This window comes from Silene latifolia, chromosome 5 (assembly GCF_048544455.1).
Source record: "Silene latifolia isolate original U9 population chromosome 5, ASM4854445v1, whole genome shotgun sequence".
NCBI classification, from domain to species: domain Eukaryota; kingdom Viridiplantae; phylum Streptophyta; class Magnoliopsida; order Caryophyllales; family Caryophyllaceae; genus Silene; species Silene latifolia.
The window spans coordinates 32,136,615-32,161,960 of NC_133530.1; the positions used below are offsets into that span (position 1 = coordinate 32,136,615).

The window sequence follows — 25,346 nt, forward strand, 5'->3', positions numbered from 1 at the left end:
AAAAACAAATAAAATTACCTTATAGTGATGGCGACGGCGTGGTGGTGTTGTTGGTGGTGGTGGCGGCGCCGGAAGTGGAGGAGGGTGGTGGTGGTGTCGGGTTTTAAGGTGGTGGAGGAGGGTTTGGCGATTTTTAATTTGGGGGAAAAAATTGGTAAAGTGATACGGGATGCTCCCGTGGTTGAGATAAAAGGACCCACTGACGGAATATCCGTCAGTATATTGAAAAAACTGACGGAATATCCGTCAGTATATTAAAAAGACTGACGGAATATCCGTCACTGACACCTTTATCAGGACAATAATGCAGAAACTTTACACGTCACAATTATTGGCCCAACTGACGGAATATCCGTCAGTTTTTTCAAAATCCTGACGGAATTTCCGTCAGTGGGCCAATTATTGTGACAGCCTGTCATCAACACAGAATTCAAATATCTTGGCCCACTGACGGAAATTCCGTCAGGATTTTGAAAAAACTGACGGATATTCCGTCAGTGGGCTAAAATAATTTCCAGCTGTACTCCAATTTTGCGTGTGAAACCTACTGACGGATATTTCGTCAGGATTAAGGGATTACTGACGGGATTTCCGTCACAGCTTTTTTGGCGCCTTTGACTTGGTCAACGCGCCAATAGATACTGACGGGATATCCGCAGGAAACGTTACTGACGGAATTTCCGTCACAAATCCGTCAGTAACCCGTGTTTTCTGACGGCCTCTTTTTTCCGTCGGTAGGGCCGTCACTAACCCGCGTTTTTCTTGTAGTGCGTATGGGCTAGCGAGAACTAAACCCTTGGACCTTAGTTTGCTTATTAGAAACCCTTTTAATTGTTTATTCGTGGGATATCTTTTCCGCGCTTTCTGGACTTGGGTTGTAATAACCTAAATTTGTCTATTATTGTATTTGTTTCATTTCGTTTTTGGCACCCGCGTATTAATCCTTCACTTATAACAAAAAGTTTTTAAAATCTCACAAATTTCCGCTTTAATTTATTAGTTATATTTTCCGCTTTATCACGAGGTGTCACAACAGAGGTTGGTGATGGGTCAAAGAAACAAAAGGGAGCTGCATCTTCTATGGTCATGGCAAAGTGAGTAATCTTTTATGAGCTTAATCTTCTGGTGTTGATTTTTGACGAAAGTCTTGAAAGTGTTGACATGTTTTTAGAAAGTTGTTGTATTTTTGTATGTTTATTCAGTAATTGGGTGTTCAAATGTGGGTCAAATATAATGAAATGAAAAGGGTGACATAGTGGGTGTATTTATTGACATTTTGGTATGTGTGTTACTCTTTTAATGTCAATATAATTTGTTGAGATAGTATGTAGCTTACAGTATTAACAACAATGTTAAAAATGTTGACAAGTTTGGGGAAATTTGCTGTATTTTTATATGTGTCTGCAATGATTGGGTGACACATTCTGAGATGTTTATAGTGATATAAAATGGTGACAAAGTATCCGAAATTTGTTGTCCTTTTGGTATGTGGATTGGTCTTCTAATGTTTTCATTCTGATTTAAATGTGGGTCAATTGTAATGAAATGAGAAGGTTGACATAGTGGGGTATATTTGTTGACATTTTTTTATGTGTGTTACTCTTTTAATGTCATCGTTTTTTATTGACAGGGTATGTAGCTTACACTATTAACAACATTGTTCAAATTGGTGACAAGTTTGTGGAAATTTGGTGATATTTTTTATGTGTCTTCACTGATTGAGTAACAATTTCTGAGATGTTTGTAGTGATATAAAATGGTGACAAAGTGGGCTAAAATTGTTGTCATTTTTATGTGTCTTGTAATGTTGTCATTTTGATTTAAGAGAGTGTGTAGCTTACATTAGTAACAAAGTTGTGCAAAGTGGTGACAAAGTGGGCTAAAATTGTTGTCTTTTTTATGTGTCTTAGAGTGTTGTCATTTTGATTTAAGAGAGTGTGTAGCTTACATTAGTAACAAAGTTGTTCAAAGTGGTGACAAAGTGGGCTAAATTTGTTGTCTTTTTTATGTGTCTTGTAATGTTGTCATTTTGATTTAAGAGAGTGTGTAACTTACATTATTAACAAAGTGGTGACAAGTGTGCTGAATTTATTGGGTAACCAATTTCGAGTTGTTTGTTGACTTATTATGAACCATATTTGTTGTTGTGTCTTGACTTGTTGGGTAACCAATTTGGAGTTGTTTGTAGTGATATATAAGTGTGCTGAGTTTTTTGTCATTTTGGTGGTCATATTAACATGTGCTGATTTCTATATTTGTCATAGGAAAAAGAAGGAGGTGGATGGCCATGGATCACCGAGACAGTTGTTCAACTTCATTGGTATGTTAACGGAGTCTCAAAAGAAGGATGTGGAGGACATCGGCTTTGGTGGCCTGCTAGAGCTTAAAACGCATGCGTTTTATCATCAAATGGTTGATTGGTTGCTACGTAAATATTATCCTAGTTCGCGGATGTTCCTCTTTAACAGACACGTCTAGTTTGTCCTAACGAAGCACGATGTCTACGATGCATTCATGTTACCTTGTACTGATAAACAGATAGATGCGAAAACCGATCATGATTTGGTGAAGATTTGGCGTGACCGTTTCAAGTTGTCGAAAAACGATGAGTTGTCATTTGAGGCTGTTAGGCAGGAGATGTTGGCTCTGGGTAATGGAGGAGATCATTTCAAAAAGTTGTTTGTCGTGTTTGTTATGGGGACATTCTTGGCACCAACTGTGCACAACCGTATCGACTTTCGCCTGGTGAAAGTCGTGGAGGATGTGGGCAACATTGTTCAGTTGGATTGGTGTTCGTTGGTTCTACTACGTCTGAACGCAGCTGTCGATTCGTGGAGGACACACGACACCAAGAATGTCGGTGGTTGTCTCATGTTCTTGCAGATGATGTACTTTCACCGCCTGACGTGGTGGGGCGAGCCGGAGAAGACTAGTCTACCCCTGGTCCAACATTGGACTTACAAGCGTTTGAAGGAGAGAATGGCCCAGGAGGTGGCAACCTACCCCCATCATCAGAGATTCAGGATTGGCGTCTGGGAGCTACAGACGTATCCAGTATCAAGGCACCAGGAAAAGAGGCTTTACCGTCGGCCAACTGAAAATGAACCAGTCTCGAGGAACCCTCCACTGCGGTTTGTCCAGCTACCACTACCAGATGGAGTTCCGACAGATGAGGAGTTGCAGGCCACGTTCTATGATGTATGGTTCTCTCTACACCTTTGCCATTATGTTATGTTATCATATTCTTTATAGATTTGTCTGTAATGTTTATGGGAAGAGATCAAAATGTGAGCATTTATAACCACTGCTAACTACCTTGAATATTCTATAGGTCCGCGTCCGTAATTGGATGACAACAAGACGGAATCTTTATGTGGTCAATGTTATCCACAAGAGCATGATGCGGGAGTTAGGAGCCCAGGACGAGGGTGGTGTGGAACTTCAGTCCAGTGATATGACTAGTGGAGCTTCAGGCACGTAATCGCAGGGATCGTTTACACAGGCGTTGGCCAATCCAGAGTTTGTTGCAGCCTGGAATGCTCTTGGAGAAAATTTGGATGCCCTGATTGAAGTCAAAATGGTGCATCCACCGTCCTTTTCACTTGGCGTAGATGACATTGTCGTTCCAAGTCAGAGGGTGACACAGGCTAACACTCGCAACAGGGGAAAAAAGACTACTGCACATCCTAAGTAGTGATGTTTATGTCCTTGGCTTTGGTGTATTTTGGAACACGAATTCTGTAGGGCCTCATTTTGCGTAATGTCTATGGCCTTGTATTTTGGACATGTCCGGTTTGGTAGTTTGTAAATGTGGTGACAAACTTTTATTTTGGAAGTGTGGTATCTCCGTCACAAACAAGCAAGACGGATTGATGTTGGTTATTAGACAATGATATGCGAAGTTTAGGTTGGTAAGAATGTGTGTTGTTATAAAACATATGATAACATATTGATCAGCAATGGCAACATAACAGGTGGAAGTTTAATGACATATACATGAGCATTATGTCGAATGTTCACATAGTCCCTTATTATGTTGGCAGTTTCTATTGGTCAACCTTTATTACATGTTCATATCTTCTGCCATTATGTTAGCACGTAAAAGATGACCACTAATTATTTAGTGTTGGTCAGGAGGCCATCAAAGGACCTGTCTTATGCAATGAAAGATAAAAGGTCCTATGAAAGGTTTTACAAATTAGACCTCCTATTCTGTGAACATATTTTGCTATTATGTTATCAATTTATTTATGGTGACATTTTTTGAGAGGAAGGACTTAGATTGGGAAATGAAAATTTTACACATTAGACCTATTCTGTGATGTTATGACAAATGAAATTGAACTTTGGATATATAAACTACAATACATGTTCACATATTTAACCATTATATTACCACATAAAAAGAGGTCCCAAATTATGCAATAATGGTCACGTGTCCATAATTCTTAACATAATTTAAAAACGAAAAGAAAGAGACGATATAGTTATTGCGCCAAAATGATACATAGTAGGAAGGTGTCGCTTGCAAAAGGTCAAACTGTTAGAATATCTCAAACGTTCACAGCAGCCGCGGAATTGGTGTGTAGGAATCGGCATCCATCGGGCCGGTGTCATTGGTTTTCTTCGCTCTTTTCTTCTTACCGAGGGCCCTTTTCTTCCTTTATCCTACCTTTCGTCGTACATCGAACGAGATCTAAAACCGCACGGTCTTCAGTTGGGTGGGTGTTATGGCCCGCGTCCATAGCAAGCTTTTGAAGTATAGAGGTTACTTCAGCATTGGCCGTACCATATAAGTTCTCAACAATTGCCCTAGCCTCATTAACGTTCTGGCTCTTTGTTATCATATTGTTGACATTTGTAAACATTAAACGTCGCAAATTGACGGCCTCGTTTGCAGCGCTTCGGCGCATGGCTGCTGGGAGTAAACGATTTCACACCTCAGTCTTTGCGAATTTAGTACACCGCCTTCGAATGTATGCAGTCGGGATTTCCTTAACAGAGTGCATATGGAGGACCCTAATGATGTGACTGCATATAATACCCATCACTTGATACTTCCTACAAGTGCAGTCAGTTAGATGGTTCCCGCAATCATAAGTCACGTGATGGGATAATCCCTCATTGCCGCCAGTGTGGACCCTGTACAATAGGGTAGAGTCTTCGAATTGTATAATAGCTGCCCGGGTACCCGTGGCAAGGCCAAACTCTTTCTCAAACACACGAAACAGATGCAGAGTGTAAATCTGTGAGGCATGTTGCAAGAGGTCCACGAGAGGGAACACGGAGGTCGGGGTCGCTCTAATAGAGTTGAATTCTTTTAGCTCCTCCTCTTCTCTCCATCTCCGGACAGTCATTTCATATATACCAAAGAATTCGGTAACTGAAGTTGTTTTTGAAGCTTGGAAATCCATTGCATGGTTTGTGCTCTCGCTCCTTTACGAAGATAGAATACCGGCTGAGAAGTACATATTATTGAACGCAGTGCACCATTTGGTTCGTAGGCTGTACAGTCTGTTGAACCATGGGTGATTGTCGAGGCCATACTCTGTCGTCATTGTTCGCCAAGCCGCTTCAAATTTAGTTTCACTAAAGCAACCATTGAGACATTTGTTGAACATATTCTGGAATGGCCTATCATGCTTTAAAGATCCAAAGTGAGAGATGGCATTTTGTTGGATATGTCATTGGTATAGCCTATGTCTACTTTGTGGGTACACCTGTTGAACATAAAGAACAGTGTTACCATCACATATTAGTGTATACAAAAGTCCTAAATATGGTGACATATCAGAAATTTGTCTTCAGGGATAATCGGTATTATATGTCATCACATATTGAAATAATGTTGACATGTGAAATATCTAATAACCTCAGTTGACATGCTGACATATATTTATATATTAGTGACATATAAATGTAAGACCACAGGTGCATAGGTAAAATATGTGACCATATTTTAGATAATTGTTGACATCAGAATGATGACTGACATAACAAAGCTTGAGTGGTCACATATTGAAGAATTATCGGATCATGTGAAAATTTAACAATTTAACAGAAAATACCGCTTCAAGAGCGTTTGTCATTGCTTTGTCTTGGTCAGTGAAAATGGAGACAGGACGGAGATCATCACCCATAGCTTCATTAAACACGTTGAACAACCATTGAAATTATTCTTCCTTCTTATCCGATAGAAAAGCACACCCAAACATAACATTGGACCAGTGATTGTTTATACCGACGAACGCACCGTATATAAGATTGTATCTGTTGGTGCGGTACGTTGTGTCAAAGATAAGTACATCATGATACAATCGATAGTCCTCCCTCATCATTGAGTCACACCAGAATAGGTGACATAGCCTCCCTTCTTCATTGAATTGCACACGGAAGAGGAAACCCAGGTCCTCCGCTTGTCTTTTCGTTAAAAGATTAACAAGTGTGGCTGCATCACCACCCTCAATCGCTTTACTCTTCAGCCTATGTACAAAGTTAATGTGATCCCTCTTTGTGTGTCCTACAAATGCTTCACCTCCCGCTGCAGCAGTCGCCACCTTATATTGAACAGATGGGCGGACTAAGGCTTCTGTCAGAGCCCTTATAATCTCTGCCTCTGCCTCGGCATCGCTTATTTGCCTTTCATATCGGTGATGCTGCTGCCACTGCGTGGGGGTCAATGCATGGTTATGAACTGTGATATGTTACAATACCTCCCACTGCCCATCCTCATTTAATTGCGACCTTAGGCAAGCTCTGCATTCACACCGCGTGATTGCAGCATTCCTAGATTGGTTCGTAGAAATATGGGGTAAACCATTCCCATGTTTCCCTTCACATGAGCATACAAAGTATCTCTCGACTTCGGCTGTGCCAGACCCGTTTGCTCTGCGAGAAGTTGCTTTCCTAATGCTGAAACCGACAGCCTGTGAGTGTTTTCGATACATCTCGTAGATCTCTTCCCATTTTTCTGCTGTCATCCCCGATAGTGACTTCGAATAATCAGTACCTACTGAAGTTATCAGGGTCACATTAGAGAAAAAACTATGGACATTGATAAAATACGAAACAACAAGTGCATCTATATGAACTTAGATAGTCTAGTTGACAAGGTGACACTTGCCCAATAAGTATAGACATCAATACAATACAAAACAACAAGTGCAAACTGAGATAGTCTAGTTGACAGGGTGACATTTGCCCAAAACGTATAGACATCAATACAATATAAAACAACAAGTGCAATTTACATTATCTGCCTTAATATAGTTCACAGGGTAACATTTGTCCTAAAAGTATAGACCTTTCTGAAAAAACCACCAACATGTGCATTTATATGAACTGATCATAATCTAGTTAAGAGGATCACATTAGAAGAAAAAGTATAGACATCAATAAAATACAACACAACAACTGCATTTTACATTATATGCCTTACTATAGTTGACAAGGTAATATTTTTCCTAAAAGTATAGACCTTTCTGAAAAAACCACCAACATGTGCATTTATATGAACTAATCATAATCTAGTTAAGAGGATCACATTAGAAGAAAAAGTATAGACATCAATAAAATACAACACAACAACTGCATTTTACATTATATGTCTTACTGTAGTTAACAGGTGACATTTGCCCTACAAGTAAACACCTTTGTGAGAAATACAAACGACATGTACAATTATATGAACTGGAGTAATGTCGTTGACATGGTGACATTAAAATAAAAAATGTTAACATTAAGTAGATTTAAAAGTGCCTTGAGATAATATGTGGTACAATATTTATTAGGTCAAATAACCATCGACAGTAGAGACATTCATGAATATACAACATATGTTTTGTGTTGGCAGTCTGACAATAGAAGTAAAAGTGTAAACATGTTGGAATATGATATATGGCAAAATCTGCCTTGTGACTATTTCTGACTCAACTAATTGACATTTACACATAAAATATAGACATTAACACACGAAAAATATAGACATTAACACACGAAAAATTATATCGATAGCCATGGATACCCGAGACAATTGTATGTTTACAAATTGTAAATTTTCTGATGGGATTTGTGAAACAATAATGGGAATGATAATAAGCTATAAGTTCTACACAACATAAACATCCAAATTATACATACCTTTACTGTTATTCGTAAACCCTCGATGAATTATGACATCATCATCATCTTCGACCTCCATCGTAACACGTCAATTAAGGCTCGATCTTCGTCAGCCATTTTATGATCGCAAGATTTTTGAGATATTAAGAACGTAATTTTTGACAATTGATTGTAAGATGAATATATAACTTTGAACAATAGAGAGCAATGAATGGGATTTGGTTTTTTTGGCTTTCTTACAAATGAAACAATAGGGGATTGAAGAAGAAGAAGAAGCGTAGCATTTATGAGGACTGAAGGGCAATTAAAAGCAAGACGGACTTATTGCAAATAATTGTCAATAAATAATGGGCCACGTACATTTATGTACAACCTTCCATAAATGCGCAACAGTGTCTTGTTCCTTTCTTGTTTCCCGACCCGCGATTAATATGGTATGTAATTGACCCGTCGCAAACTTGCGACGGATATTTCCGTCACAAGGAAGAATTTGTGATCTTTGATTTGGAATGTGATGTTCTTGAATGCGCAACGAGAACACTTCTGTTCCTTTGATGAGAATCTGGTTCGGTCGGAATATTTTATTTGAAACTTTTGAAAGATTTTTAATTCTTACGATAAGTAACCTTTTAAATGCTTTAGTTACCGATTCCAAATTCCAGTTTTATTTTATGTAGCCTTTCATTTCTACTTTCAAATTTCGAGGATGAAACTTTTTAAAAGATGGGGTGATTGTAATACCCGCAAATTTCCCATTTTGACATTTAAAATTTATTAAACTGTTTGATTACTTTATTTTATATTTTTGAATTATTCAATTTAATTAATTTTATGTCAAACACGATTTTCATAAAAAGTAATATATAAAAGCTCATTTATATAAAAATACGTATTATTAAATTATATTCTTGAGGCATAGTTTATATAAGAATGTATGTATATATATTTTTGGGTCGGACAATAATAGTAACAGTAATAATAATAATAATAATTCCCCTCTTAATTTCCGTCTAACATAGACCGTCGCATTCATTTGAAAATCTTATCTAAACGCGGACCAAACGTATGTCGACAACATATACCCCTATCCACTCTACACTCTACTTTTACATATTATTATATATTATTATTATTATTATTATATATTATTGTTGTTAATTACCCGTCCCCACCCCCCTTACTATTATCCTTCCTCTTTTTCGAAATGAACCAGAGCAACAACAACAAACACACAATGAGCACGCCATTTTTCCCGTCCTTTCAAACCCAGATTTCTCCTCCAATTCTCAACCAAACTTCATGATTCTTGTACCATCCCCCTTTCCTTCCTCATTCTTTCAAGGTAAGAAAGTCTCGTCCTTGTGGTGGTTTCGTCTTTCGCCGTCTTATAAAAGTTGCGGTTTTTGTCTCAATCCTTTCGTGTTCTTGCTCCTTGATGAAGGTTTCGAAGACCCGGTGGAATACTCAAGCTTTGGGGGCCATTTATTCGAAGAAATTATGAGGTAACGGTGATAGGTTACTCGACAAACATGTCGAAATTTCCTTCTTACATGTCGTTCTCACGTTCTTGTTTAATAAAGATTAATTCTTTACCCTTTTTATCGTCTGTATAGTAAATTTGTCTCGAATGGATGTCTGAAATGGACGGTATCGTCCTCATTCTCTTTGACCGTTGTAATAATGGTCGCGGAACGGGTGTCGTACGATTGTGGTAGTCGAAATAGTGGTTGTAGGTGACCTGTCACGGTCTCTGTTGGGTCAGGTTTTAATGGTTTGCAGGTTGTCCCGTCATGACCGTGCTTGGCACGTTTTAGTGGTTGTTTTATGGACCGTTTTATTGACTGTCTTGGGTGGCATTGTAGTATGCATCAACGATTGATTAAGGTCATAATGACGATAACAATTTCGTCTAAATTTTGTTTCCAAGTGATTGTCTGTTACGCGTTTATGAGAACCCAAAACGGGACTGTTTTGAGTCGTGATGGTGGCTGTCTTGCTTAGGTGGTCGTAGGAGCTAGTCGTGGGCTGTATTGGTGGCTGTTTGGGGGCTGAGTAGTGCCGTGTGGTCTGGGCAGCGGCTGCCTGGCCTGGCCGTGGCCTGCTAGGCCTAAGTAGTGGCTTGGAGGGGTGTGTATATATATATATATATATATGTATAATATCCGTCTTAAGCTTGTTAATTGTCCGTCTTTTGGTTCACATGTTTGTTGATTCGGGTGAGAGATGGTGGTTGTGAGGTGACCGTGTGGTTGGCCAGGAGATAGCCGTGGGCTGTGGTGTTGGACACGGCGTGGTTGGTCGGTGACTGGCCGTGGGCCGGTGGCGCAGCCGCGGTTGGTAACTCGTGTCAGTGGACACGGTTGATGAGTCTTGTACTCTTGTCTTCTTCCTTTTTTTGTTAGTCACAAGGTTTGTTTTTGTTTTTAAAAGATAGGCTCATTATTCCTCTTTTGTTGGGCTAACTATTCCTCTTTTGTTGGGCTTGTTATGCTTTGCCTACCGGGCTCACCTTATTTTATCTATTGGATTGGTATGCTCTTTGTGGTTGGACTTACATGCTCTCCTTTTTGTTATGCTTGTGTGCCTTTGGTTTGGTCAACCCATTATCATGAGAATGACTAAAAATGACCCACTCGAGTCGGTTCCATTTTATTCCGTAAATTCATTTAACGTAAATTATTCATCATCGCTTATTATATTTTATTGGCATGCTAAATTATGAAGTGGAATATTTAATAATATAATACAAGAATGAGATATTGATTATAAATAAATACTTGTAAGAGTCGTATTCTTGATAATGTCTTGTATTGTTCGGTTGTGAGAGTCTTGGTCATATCGGATACTAGAGGTGAGCTATAAGCCCTCTAGTTGCGATATGATCATCGGGATCGATGTTCCCATCCGTACTTATGGTGAGATGCATGCCATAAGTATGAATGTGACATTAGTGATCCCGTGTCATATGATATTCTATCGTGTTTATATTTGTATCATCGTTCTTACTCTTATTGTGACTCGAGTGTGACTACTTGACATTCCTTATTTACCGCTTTTGAACCTTTGGTTACGAGTGTATGCCATGTTTCCGGATTGGGTTATCTTTCCTCTTTCGGACCTTTGGTTACGGGTGTGTGCCATGTTTTCGAATTAGGATATCCTTCCGCCTTTCTTCGGACCTTTGATTACGAGTGTGTGCCATGTTTCCGATTAGAGGTTACTCGACCTTTGGTTACGAGTGTGTGCCATGTTTCGAGTCTTGGATACGATTGGTATATCGTTGGTCGAATCGGGTGACATCCATCCCGAGAGTCTGGATCCAGGTTTAGATTAGGACCGTATTATGATCGTCGTCCTACCAAGAGGTTGGAGTCTAGATGGTTTGTCTTGTGAGTTCATACGAAGTATATGTCTTATACTTGTTGAGTCGGTCAATATGAGTTGGTCGACTTGGTTATTCTATTTCCTTGAATGCGTATTTATTCTAATGTATCATGCCTATTCCATTAAGAAAGTATTATGCTTATCTCATCATGATTATCAATTATATTTCCTTGTCGTTATTGTTCACATATGCTGCATGATCAATATGTTTAATTAAGTGTTTGTTTACTTGCATTTCGACATATTGTGGCTGGGAGAACCTTGAGTTACTCCCCACTGACTGTGGCGTTCGTGTTTACATGAATGACAGGTTGTAAAGATGCTTACGTGGGGAAGACGTGTGGGCTAGCGAGAACTAAACCCTTGGACCTTAGTTGCTAGTTTCGAAACCCGTTATCTGTTTAATCGTGGGATATCTTTTCCCCGCTTTCTAGACTTGGGTTGTAATACCTAAGTTTGCCTATTGTTGTATTTGTTTCATTTCATTTTTGGCACCCGCGTGTTAATCTTTAACTAGTAACAAAAAGTTTTTAAAATATCATGAATTTCCGCTTTAATTTATTAGTTATATTTTCCGCTTTATCGCGAGGTGTCACAGTCTTGGTAAGGCACCTTGGTGTATGGGGGTGTTATAATTACTACAGACCTTTTTCCAGGAAAGAAGACGCATCTGTTTTGTACTACACAAAGGAAAGGAGAAATAAAAAAATCATCAATAGGGATCCCAAAAAGTGATTACTTGGTAAACAGAAATTGCCTAGTCTGAGAGCTCAGAGTAAAACAGACCTGAGAGTAAAGAAAATTTTTATACGTAAAATAATTGATAGGTTATCGCACACCTATGCAAAGATAATTACCCTAGACACAAATTAATGTAGTAGTATGGGTCGAACACAATAAGACGGGAATTGCATTATGAAATGCTATGGAAAGATTTCTATCAAGGTCGATTACGTTTGGTTTGGTTTGTTGGTTGGTTTGATGATTAGCAAATATAAAGATGTAAACTATATGATAAAAGGAGTCTAGGGGAGTCGGGTCACACATGCACAGGTAAATATATGTTCATGTTAAACTCGATAAAAATAACATTGTCAATTGTTTAAGCTTAGAGACACCCACCTTACGATATTAGTGTCAACCATAGACCGGATCCTAGAGAAACTCTCGTTTATGACTAGGTCGTCCTACTACACATGCTTAGTCTAATCCGATTCCATGCCTCTCGACTTATAGAATGAATTAACAAACTTAATCTACGATTACGACCAATAACCAAAGATTAAACGTTGTGGCGCAAACATGCGTTAGAAACAATTAGACAATATTATATCAACATAATTTATCATTTTACATATTTGATTTTGCATGGCATACCTATCCCCTAGACTAAGGGAAATTAGTTACTCATGATGAAATGTAAACTACCTAATATGATGTAAGAAACATAAAATGAAAACAATACTAATGTGATATAATAAAAGTACTAATGATAAAATATGTGATAACTAAAATAGAAATGTAGATTAGCAAATTAGAATTACCGTAATGGAAATGGAACTTATAAACTTGCAAGAAGGAACAAAAGAGAACCAAAAGCTTGAATAAATAACCAAATGTTTATCAATCAAAATGCTTAACAATATTAAAACTAGAGATGAAAACTAATGAGAGAATTTTGCTTAAGGCTAATGTAGTGTATGAAAGACGTAAGGAAAGGATATCCCTAATGACGGATTAAGGCCCCTATTTATAAGAAAATAGGGGCATAATGTAAAAGTCCAAAAGAGGGTCAACCCCGATCGGGGGCGTGGTTATCCGGGTTTGTCTTCTTAATTCCTTGATTAAATGCTCTAGGAATCTCTATGGAACTCCTTAATGCCTCTTTAATCTCCGGTTGAATGTGTTAATTGGCACCTTCAGACCTTCCAAAGAGCATCCTAAGTAGCATTTGTGGACTTTGCATTTTGGGCTTAACTTTTACTTGGCTTTGTTTTGCATTTCTTCATTTTAATCCACAACTTTTACCATGCAACATCTCTTGGTTGGTCCATCATGCTCTTCTATTTAGCCTTGCTTCTAGTGTTTGCAAAATATGTAGAATTATACTCCTAAAAGCTCAAATACCTACAAAATATGAAAAACCATGCAAACACAACTAGAATGCAATATTAGCTCAATAACACTAAGATTAGTGTAAATTAACATGTAAAATAGAGCTAAAATATGGGGTTAAAGTGTATATAAAATGGACTTATCAAACTCCCCCAAACTAAACTCTTGCTTGTTCCCAAGCAAGAAACCATATCCCATCCAATGCAATATCCCGAAACAAGCTATGTATAATGATTTTAAAACCCGAAACAACATGGGCAAAGGAATAAAGCAAAATATGGATGAGATTTACATGACGGTGTAGCACGAAAGACTTTGAATGAACCTTTAAGCTCTTGCATGATCTTTTGACTTATGGACTCTCACGGTGCACTCAAACTCTTTTATATGTGAAAGAACATTTTTGTGAATAAACACTCAACTATCCTCGACTTATAAGAATGTGCCCGCAATCTAATATGGTAATCAATCAAAACTAGTAAACCAAAACAATCAAATGCAAGCATGATAAAGAAGCCAAATGGGTAGGAAGAAGGCAATATGTAATGAGTAAGAAAGGGAAACAAATGAATTATGGATTGTGGAGCTAATGTCAAGCTAGCAACAACCAAATGTAAGGATGCTCAATCCCAATTCTAATCCCAAATTACAATACAAATCGTAAGTAAACTCTCCAAAATATGCGAATAATTCATGAGCGTTTCTCACATCAACCTCTTCTTCTCTTTTCTTTTCAAATCATACTTCTTTTTTTTTATTTTCTTTCATGCTTTTTTCATTTCTTTTTTTCATTCTTTCTCAAATTTTTTCATTTCAATTCTTTATTTTTTTCCTGTCATTTTTTTTTCTCATTTTTTTTTTCTTTCTTGAGCATGAAGACCAAGCTCACATGATATTCCAAACTTTGAACCAAATCCCAATTGAGCACCCAAACAAAACCAAACAAAGCTACTAGCTCAACAAGGTAGGCAAATTATAATATAGCTAGGGATAAATGTTTGTGAATGGGTAAAAAAGGCAAATTTAATCATTTGAATGGCTCCAAAATGCTATAACAAATGAATGCATGCTTATAAAGAGATGAAATGAAGATCATACTTGTGCGTTTTGATGAAACACACATCATAAAGAGACACCTACACTCACCTAAGAGAGACAGGATATGGATGCATCGGTTTAAAGAGGTTCTACCATACCAATTTTGTAGCTCGCCAATAGTCAAGATCAAGCTTATTCGGTTCATTTTCCATCTCCAACCTACTATGTCAAGACATCCCCATGTAACAATTATCTCATCATATAAGAATAAATCATTAGCTATAAGCTATCATTAGGATAAGCAAGAGGGAAAGTAGGTCAAAAGCAAGCAAAAACACACAAATTTCTCTCAAAATTTTCAAATTTTCTATATGCAAACTACACTACATGCAAATGCAATCTCCCCCAAGCTAAACACAACATTGTCCTCAATGTGCTAACAATTAAATTACCTAACTAAACCATAAAAATGGCTCAAAGCACATAAACAAGAAGGACTAGAGGTCATATTTAATGGGTTGCAGGACATAGACTAAAATGCAAAGCAAATTAAACTTACTAGACTTGCTAGCCTCCTTCCAAGCTAGTATGTATACGGGGGACTCTTCCTTCATCATTAATCTAAGAAAAGGGTCAAAAGTTGAACCCCTTCCTTCCTTTCTTCTTCTTACCACTTCCACTTCCGGATGCTTCACCTTGTTGACCACTTCCACTAGAATCATCCTCTTGGAGAGGAGTGACATACTCACCAATGTTTTGGCCACTTCCAAGACTATCACCATAGCTACTATAACCACCATACCCTCCATATTCTCCATGTAATGCCTCAACTCCATAATTCGAACCACAAAAATCCGGACCGCGAGCATATGTAGTAAAAGTACCTGCATCATTATTAGGAGGGGGAGGAGGCAGAGGAAATCCACCCGGGGATAAGTATAAAATGAAGGGTGTGGCCCCTCGGGTTGGATTACTCCTTGCCTAGCAAAATGATCATATATGGGATGCAATGCAAGTCTTTGGTAATCACGAATTGTATTAACACTTAAGCTTAAGTCTCGCATCATATCCATCATTTCTAGACTAGAGGGTGAATGAATACTAGAGGTGGAATGGCGTGCTTGAGAGGGTTGACCTCCCTCACGCTACTCAATGGTGGTACGTGTCTCACCCCGTAGAGGCAAGTGGTAAATAGGTCTAGTAAAAGGGGCACTCCCATGATAGGGCTTGGTGTGGACTAAGGCCTTAATTTCTTTCTTTTCTTCCGGTAGATTAATGGAGTCTTGCCTACCAATTTTCCAAATCGTGTTAGGGTGAGAGTCCCTAAACCAATTGCATGAAAGGAAATATTCATAATCTAGCCCAACCCCTTTTTCCCTAAAGATAAGCAATGGTCTCAAGTCGGTGTTTCCTTGGTTGAAGCGACACAAGTGGTGAGCAATATTTGTAACCAAACCTCCTAAGACAATACAACTATTCTTTGGGTTATATTGCTTGGTCAAGTGGACTGCAAAGTGGTAGGAAATGTTAATCCCCCAATTATCTTCACCATTAATATTAAGGAAGACACCCAAAATCTCAACCTCAATTTTCCTCACCGAGTGAGGCTCAATTCTCCCAAAAAATGTCCACCCCATAAACCTTTGCCAAACACGAATGTCGGGGTAGTGTATGTATTGGTGGGGGCAATGATCCCAACTTTGAAAAGGAAAGTGAGAAATGGCACTCCATGTCAAAACCGGGTTATAAAACTCGGGTGATTCAATAGGTAAGTCTTTATGAGGCAATCAGAAGATATTAGCGAAGTCCGCTAGGTCCATTCTATGGTCATCATTAAACAATTGGAAATTCACAAAAAGCACAAAACCGGGTTTCTTCGACCTATGAAACTCAAAAGAGCTCAAGAACTCAAGGGTGAGTTCGGGAAAGGTCTTATAATCCATTGTATAACAATGTTTCATACCAAGGTTCTTAAATAATGTCTTAACAATCTTTTCTATTCCAATATTATTCAAAGAAGCTTGGTTAATGAACTTAGTCGGTTTCATACCTTTGCTTCTTAGGATGACCCAATTGTCATATTGCTTTTAACAATTGAAAATTACTCCGGGAAAATCCGGATCTTGCCATTCCGGGACCTCTTCCATTTGCACATCCTCCGCAGCCCAGGAGGATTCCGCATCACCTCTTCTCCTCTTAGAAGCACCTTGGGTAGGAGGTCTTCTTGGTGCCATTTTTCTGAAATTTAAGACAAAAATTCATCGTAAGGCAAACCAAAATCCATCCAAATAGACATAATAGAATGAATTAGTGAACTAATTCTTACTATAAACATGAATAGAGCATTATATAATCAATTTCTAGTACAAATAAGCACAAAATCAAATTCCCCCAATTTGAGTTAGGGTTTGATAAACTTGATGAAATTGATTAAATTGGATGAAATTAAAGAGAAAAGGAAGAGAAACTTACTTGATGATGTTAATGGATGAATGAATCTTGCAAAATGATGAAGAAATTGACGTTTCCTTGTGATTTTAAGTGAAGAAATGAAGAAAATAATGGGGAAAGGAGAGAAGTACGGGTACCGTCGTTTGCTAGGAATGATAGAACAAATATTGTCCTCTTTTTTTTTACCCGTCAAAAAGAGCTGCAGCAAAACAGGGAACCACGTCCCCGATCGGGATTGACCGGTCAATGCCCCTTTTTTCTTTGCTTCCGTAACTAAATAATTTTGTCCCGTTTTTCGAAAACTACATCCCCGAATGGGGTTTTCGCATGGGGGAAGCGTGCTATTTCTCCTTGAAGCTTCCTTTTCTTCATTTTTCACCTATAAATCACAAAACAAACATCGTCAAGTCTAGTATTTTATTTCTAATCTACGAAAAACAGTAAATTGTTGAAAATTAAAAACAAAAATTAATAAAAGCAATTAAAAAGCTTGGGTTGCCTCCCAAGAAGCGCTAGTTTAACGTCCCGCACGACGAAAAAGCTTGAGTCAACTTAAGCTTTCTTAAGTAGAGGTTGAATGGTCACTTCCTCTATCACACCAACGATCACATTCTCATGGTAGATCTTCAAACGATGGCCATTTGCTTTGAATTTTTCGCCCTTAGTGGTCATCAGTTCAACGAAACCGAACTTGTTGACATTTGTGACGGTATATGGACCGGACCACCGTGATCGTAACTTTCCCGGAAAGAGATTGTAACGGGAACTGAATAGCAACACCTTATCACCGATTTAAAATTCGTTGTTCAATATCTTCTTGTCATGTCATCTCTTTGTTTTTTCCTTGTAAAGACGGGAGCCCTCATAAGCTTATAAGCGGAATTCATCAAGCTCATTTAGTTGCAACAATCGCTTTTCTCCACTCAACTTTGGATCCATGTTAAGCTCCTTTACCACCCAATAAGCTTTTTGTTCCAACTCAATGGGGAGATGGTACGCCTTTCCATAGACCAACCTATATGGCGAGGTACCAATATGTGTCTTATATACGGTACGGTAGGCCCATAAGGTATCATCAAGCTTCATACTCCAATCCTTTCGTGACTTGGCAACAACTTTCTCAAGTATGGACTTGAGCTCACGGTTAGAAACCTCAACTTGGCCACTAGTTTGTGGATGGTAAGCCAAGCCTCTTCTATGATAGATCCCATATTTCTCCAATAAGGCATCAAGTTGTTTCTCACCAAAATAAGTACCACGATCAGTAATGACCGCTCTTGGAACACCAAACCTTGGAAATATGATCTTCTTGAATAAGTTGATCACGGCACGGGCATCATTTGTTGGAGTAGCAATTGCCTCTACCCATTTAGAGACATAATCAACGGCAACCAAAATATACCGATTCCCTTTTGATGAAGGAAAGGTCCTTGATAATCAATTCCCCAAACATCGAGTACCTCGACTTCCAAGATACCATTTAATGGCATCTCGTGCCTCCTTGATATGGAACCCGTCCTTTGGCAAGCATCGCAAGCCATCACGAAATTTTTAGCATCTTGGAACATAGTTGGCCAATAGAAGCCGGATTGCAACACCTTTGCAATGGTCTTCTGATACGTTCATATTCTATACACTTTATTTGCAGTTTTGGCACGTATTTCCATGCGTATTTGTTAGCTTAAGGCTATTATTTCTCCCGAAACGGTTTACTTTGCGATTTCTATGATTTATTGTAGGAATGAGTGAAAGTGAGCTAAATCAAGCCTAAATCGTCCTCCGGAGGCAACTTCAGGGAAGCTTGGAAGAAGGGAGTTCGTACTCACTCACCTTGGGATGCGTGCATTGGAGTGAAGTGGTTGTTTTGAAGAGAGGAGGAAGTTACTGCACAGCTCAGCTGGTCGATCGACCAACATCACCAGTCGATCGACCATGCCCCTCAGTCGATCGACCAGGCCGCGCAGTTGAGATTGATTTTTCGTGTTAGACTTTTAAAAAGCCCAATTTGTAATTAACTTTTGGCATCGTTTATCAGTAGAACGCAAAGATAATTTAGGTTATGCTTTTTTATTATTCAAGAACTAATCTTAGATCTAGTTTGGAGACAAGAAAGAGAGACGACGGATTCCGAATTCAATTACTTTGTTCATCATTTAATTAGTAAGCTTTTATGAAAATTCCTTCTTCTTGAATTTCTTGTTAATTCAATTCTTGTTGTTACCAATTTAATTTCAGCAATTCAGTATTTTGTCTTTTGTCTCTAATTCAATTCAATCATGTCAATCTTATTTTCTGCCTTTAAGTTTGCAATTGTTGTAGTTTTAATCATGCATAGCTAATTACCTTGATTGGGAACAAGGTGAGCCATGGCATAAATTAGGGTTGTTTTGTTAGTATGATTTCTTCCGTATCGATCTTATTACCTTTTGATAAACCCGTCTTGCTAGATTGAAAGATTAGTGGGTTAGGCTTTCATTTGGTTGGAATTTCCTTTGAGCGAAAGCTTTGAGAAATTCTTGGGAATTAGAAGACCGTAAGGTATTTGAGCATTGATCGAAAGACTTGCTCTTACTCCCTGAGACTGTTACAAGACCTCTACTATCCCTTTGTGACCTAACCTTAGCCATGGTGAACCGAAGTTCCTGATCTTCTTTTTATCTTGTTGAGAAATTTCATATTTTAGCAACTAGTCATTAGAAACAAACAAATTCAAAACCCCCAATTTTTTTTTGGTGAAGGGTAAGTATATATTAATCAAAAATAGGTATACAATGTTTCTGAATACAAGCTCAACTCACTAGCTAAGGAAAATCTAGAAATTACATAGATACACGAGATAGGCATTGTGTTTCTAATGGTCTCAAGGGAGAACGATTCCTTTTCTTCCATCTTTCTAATACCTCCTTCCAAACTTGATGCACTAGAATTTTAGGTTGGATAACTGAATGGTGAAGCCTGGAATGATTCCTAGCCTTCCATATTGCATGAATGACACCAACATAGAAAGCACCTGCTAGTAGCTTCAGCAATACACTCTTACATCTAGCAGCAGAGAACCACCTGATAATGTCATCTGTAGGGACAGGGAATTGAAGTTTCAGCTGCAACAGACTCATACACCTTCTGGTAAAGACACAATCATGGAATAAGTGATCGTGAGATTCAGGGGCAGCATCACACAAACAACAGTTAACATCACTGCAGATACCCATTTGGACCAATCTATCACGAGTCAGGAGTTTCTTATGGAGGGATGCCCAATAGATAAAAGCAGTTTTGGGAATGTTGAGGGAATTCCAACAAATAAACCGCCAAGGGACCTTAGGAGAGGAAGTTCTTAGCCAGTTGTAACCAGAAGCAATGGAGTAGCCAGCAACATTGTGAATCCAAGTGTTATCATGATAACCAGACTTAAAAATATCCTTGACCTGCACAATTTTCTTCCAAGTCCAACTACAGTCTAAAGGAGCAGTATAATCAGTCCAAGCACTCCCTTTCATATAAACATGGTTCACCCATTTAACCCAAAGGTGATCCTTCTTAGTAGCTAACCAACTGGTATATTTTCCAAGGACAGCCTTATTCCAAATCTTAGCATCCATAAGACCCAATCCCCCTTCCTCTTTTGGAGTACAACACTTTGCCCAAGCTACATTAGGTGCTCTGAGGTATGCATCTTTTCCTCCCCAAAGAAAATTCCTACAAATAGCTTCTATCTTATTCATGACACCAGAAGGGATAAGAAAAATTGAAGCCCAATAGGAATGCATAGTGGACAAAACTGACTTAACAAGCACCATTCTACCAGCATATGATAATTGTCTAGCTCCTAAGGACCTGATCCTGCTGACAATCTTTTCAATGAGAATATGAGCATCAAAAGTTTTAGTTACTTTATTAGACTGAAAATAGAAAATAGAATTGATCTTGTCTCTCTGTGGTTCGACCCTTACTATCACTAGCTATAGTTTTAGTTCGGATTTATAAATTTAATTTTGATACAAAACGACGGTATCAAATTTTGGCGCCGTTTCCGGGGAGACGGTGTAATTCTGTTTGCTTTATTTTTAGTTTATTTCTTTTGTCTCAAGGAACTTTGGTTCCTTGAGGCCGTTGCTTACCCTTGCTTCCAGTTTTGCTTTTGCACAGTTAGAAGACAGGTTTTTGAGAGGAAGACATGAGTACTCTCAGTTTTGCGAACATGACTACGATATATGATAATCTTCAGCCAAAAGAGAAGCACCTTCCAAAGGGGCACGTGTTACCTACCCCTACTACCGGTCACTTCGAATTTTGTTCCTCTTATATTGATTTAGTGGAGCGAAATCAGTTTGCTGGTCTACCGGACGAGGATCCTTTGAAGCACATGGAAATTTTCACGGACTCATCATTGTTCCATACCTGTACCGGCTGGGGTGACCCAGGATGAAGTAAAAGGGATAATGTTCTTATACTCCTTGAAGGATTCGGCGCGAGATTGGTACCGCTACCTTGATAGGGTAGCAGCGGGAGTCACAGATTGGACATCTCTAGCGTTAGCCTTCTACAAGAAATACTTCCCACTTGCAAAGACAGATGCCTTGAGAAGTAAAATCACAAATTTTCAGCAAGGACCTGATGAGGGCTTTTGTGAAGCGTGGGGACGTTTCAAGAGCTTGGTTAGGGCTGTCCCTCACCATGGTTTCCAGCAGTGGTACCTTTGCAACTTATTCTATAATGCTTTATATGATGATTACAAGGTCATCCTGGATGCAGCTGCGAATGGTAGCTTCCAAAATAATACCGGTCAGAATAAAGGTTGGAACACTATTGAGGAGATGGCAGTCCATAGAGCCGAGTTTGGAAGTTCGCGTGGAAAGTCGCGAAAGCAAAGTGATGAAATGAGTGCCGTTGTGACACTCATAACTTCTATTACTGCCCGTCTCGAGAAGCTCGAGACCTCTGAAGCTTCCAAGGAAAGGGTTGAAATTCCTGTCCATAATTCAGATGAGACCGCGGAATTGAGAGAAATGGTCCGAACTCTTTTGGTTCAAATCGCGAAAATAGAAGCAGCTGGAATTGAATCTACAAAGAATTTTGTGAAGCAGTTGGAGAATATAGAGGCTAAGCAAGTCGCCAATTCTTCAAGCAAATATGAGGGGCCAATTGAAACGATTAATGCCATTAATCTCAGAAGTGGCCTCTCTTATGAAGGTCCCGATAAGCCAAGAGGAGACTCGGGAAATGATGAAGAGGCTAGTTTAAATTCTGGTGCGAAAACGAACTATATTGCCAGTACCGGCGGTCGATCGACCAACAACAGCAGTCGATCAACCGGAATTCCTGAGGAAAAAGTTTCTGATCAGAAACTATTCATGCCCAGCACAAGTGGTCGATCGACCACAAACAGCAGTCGATCGACTGAGGTTCCTGAAGAAACAGTTTTTGACCAGAAACTGTTCACGCCCAGCATGATTGGTCGATCGACCGAGTCCAATGGTCGATCGACCGGGTCTCCAGTGCAGGACATAAATCCGTCAACTAGTTTGCATGATTCTACACTTATTGATGATTTGACGGAGGTTTTAAACTTACGGAAGCCGAAGGTCACTGATCCTACGGCCAGTGTTGCCGTCCCGTATCCGGAGCATTTAAAGAATACTAAGTTAGAGCGCAAGTTTGGTAAATTTTTGGAAATGGTCAAGAATCTCGAGGTAACAATTCCTTTCACCGACCTAATTACCCAGGTACACTCTTACGCTAAATTTATGAAAGACATTTTGAATCGTAAGAGAAATTTTCATGATGATGGTAATGTTGCTTTCGTGGAAGAATGCAATGCTCTTTCGCAAATTAATATACCACCTAAATTAAAGGACCCGGGTAGTTTTTCAATTCCCTGCACTATAGGTAACAACAAAATTGGAAAGGCCCTTTGCGATTTAGGGGCCAGTGTCAGTGTCATACCATACTCTGTTTGCGAAAGGCTAAATATTGGTAGACTTAAGGTGACCGATATTACCCTTCAGATGGCAAATAGATCGACTCAGAGACCTTTAGGAGTCTTAGAGGATGTACCCGTTCGAGTGGGTAAGTTTTTTATTCTGTCGATTTCGTTGTTTTGGACATTGCAGAGACACGTCGATACCTATTATTTTAGGTAGACCATTTTTACATACAGCGAGTCGTAATAGATGTCAAACGCGGAATCATTACCTTAGAGGTAGGGGATGACACCATTGAGTTTAGTCTTACTCGTAAGGCTACTGAACCTGCTGATGATGACACGTGTTATTCCATTGATATTGTTGACAGGGTTGTTAATTATGATTGGAGGGAATCCTTAGCCAAGGATCCCTTAGCTGATCTAACCAGTTTAGATGAGTGTGCGTAATACAAATGGAGAATGCTTTGAGGAGCCGATGATGCTTTGGTAGCCTCAATGGAAAGCTACGAGCTCACAGAGGAAGAAGATGAGATGCTCTTGAGCCTAGCCAACGAGAATTTGGTAAACACTTGTTATACCATTGAAGCCGATTCTCTCTGTCTTTGTAGAGGTAAAGGTGCCAGAGCGTAAGCCACTTCCTCCTAATCTTAAGTATGTTTTTCTAGATGATACGAGCGACCCAGCTATTGTTAGTGCTAAGCTTAATGATGACCACTATGCCTTTTTGATGTGTGTGCTTAAGAAAAACAGGAAGGCTTTAGGTTACTCTTTGGATGATATTAAGGGCATCAGCCCTGATATTTGTATGCACAGGATAGAGCTGGAGGAGGGCCACAAGCCTTACAGATAAGGTCAACGCAAGTTGAACCCGAAGATGCAGGAAGTTGTTATGGCCGAGGTGATGAAACTACTCAATGCAGGTATTATTTATACAGTTGGCAACTCCAAGTGGGTTAGCCCAGTTCAGGTAGTTCCGAAGAAAGGAGGGACTACCGTGGTTAAGAATGAGAAAAATAAATTAATACCAACACGAGTTGTGACAGGGTGGCGGATGTGCATTGATTATAGACAGTTGAATGCCGCCACCAAGAAAGACCACTTCCCCCTCCCTTTTGTTGACCAAATGACTGAAAGGCTTGCTTCTAACAAATTTTTCTGTTTTCTAGACGGATATTCAGAGTTCTTTCAGATCCCTATTCATCCGGATGATCAGAGTAAGACCACTTTTACCTGTCCACAGGGGGTTTTTGCGTACCGCAGGATGCCCTTCGATTGTGTAACGCCCCGACTACCTTTCGAGGTGCATGATGGGGATTTTTTCCGATTATATAGAGAACATTATGGAGGTATTCATGGATGATTTCTCGGTTTATGGTAATGACTTTGATCGTTGTTTAGCTAATCTTGATAAAGTCATGCAAACATTGTATTGATGTTAATCTTGTTTTAAACTGGGAAAAGTGTCAGTTTATGGTCAATGAGGGAGTTGTGTTAGGGCATCTGATTTCTGATAAAGGTATACATGTTGATAAAGCAAAAGTGCAGGTGATTGAGCAATTGCCTCCTCCCGTGAATGTTAAAGGAGTGAGGAGTTTCCTTGGTCACGCTGGTTTCTATCGGCGTTTCATTAAGGATTTTTCAAAAATTGCTAAACCACTTACACAATTGCTCCTTAAGGATGTTGTCTTTGAGTTTACTGATGAGTGCCTTTTAGCTTTTAACAGGTTAAAGGAGGCTCTAGTTTCTGCACCAATCATTCAGCCGCCTGATTGGGATCTCCCATTTGAGATTATGTGTGATGCCAGCGATTATGCGATCGGTGCAGTTTTGGGACAGCGGAAGAACAAAGTTTTGAATGCCATATATTATGCGAGCCGAACTCTGGATGAGGCTCAAGTCAACTATTACACCACTGAGAAGGAGTTTCTAGCTGTAGTTTTTGCCTTAGATAAATTTCGGTCTTATTTGTTAGGTTCTAAGGTTGTTGTTTATACTGACCATGCAGCGCTGAAGACTCTCTTTCTTAAGAAGGATGTGAAGCCGAGGCTTTTGAGGTGGATACTCCTTTTACAGGAGTTTGATTTGGATATCAAAGATAAGAAAGGAGCAGAGAATGTGGTGGCTGACCATTTATCTCGTCTGCAAATTGTAAAGGGAGGATTCGTTACCTATTAATGATTCTTTTCCTGATGAGAGTCTGTTAGCTATTACTACTTCAGGGTCTTATCCACCTCCGTGGTTTGCTGATTTTGCTAACTTTGCTGTGACAGGTAGGATACCACCCGAGCTTTCATGGCAGCAGAAGAAGCGG

The 25,346-nt window shown here is 39.1% G+C and overlaps 2 protein-coding genes and 1 non-coding gene across 3 annotated transcripts; all 3 read right to left on the bottom strand.

Annotated features, from left to right (window-relative positions):
- Positions 1 to 4,934: 4,934 nt before the first annotated feature.
- Positions 4,935 to 5,414, bottom strand: LOC141655179 (protein FAR1-RELATED SEQUENCE 7-like). The gene has a single exon (XM_074462271.1). The coding sequence runs from the start codon at positions 5,412 to 5,414 to the stop codon at positions 4,935 to 4,937; it is 480 nt and encodes a 159-aa protein (XP_074318372.1).
- A 759-nt stretch (positions 5,415 to 6,173) lies between these two features.
- Positions 6,174 to 8,200, bottom strand: LOC141655180 (protein FAR1-RELATED SEQUENCE 5-like). The gene is made up of 3 exons (XM_074462272.1): positions 8,140 to 8,200; positions 6,714 to 7,009; positions 6,174 to 6,665 (listed from the first exon to the last, which is right to left on the bottom strand). The coding sequence occupies exons 1-3, from the start codon at positions 8,198 to 8,200 to the stop codon at positions 6,174 to 6,176; spliced, it is 849 nt and encodes a 282-aa protein (XP_074318373.1).
- A 13,484-nt stretch (positions 8,201 to 21,684) lies between these two features.
- Positions 21,685 to 21,793, bottom strand: LOC141658266 (small nucleolar RNA R71). Its single transcript, XR_012549160.1, has one exon. It is a non-coding gene; the product is annotated as a small nucleolar RNA R71 (small nucleolar RNA).
- Between the last annotated feature and the right edge of the window lie 3,553 nt (positions 21,794 to 25,346).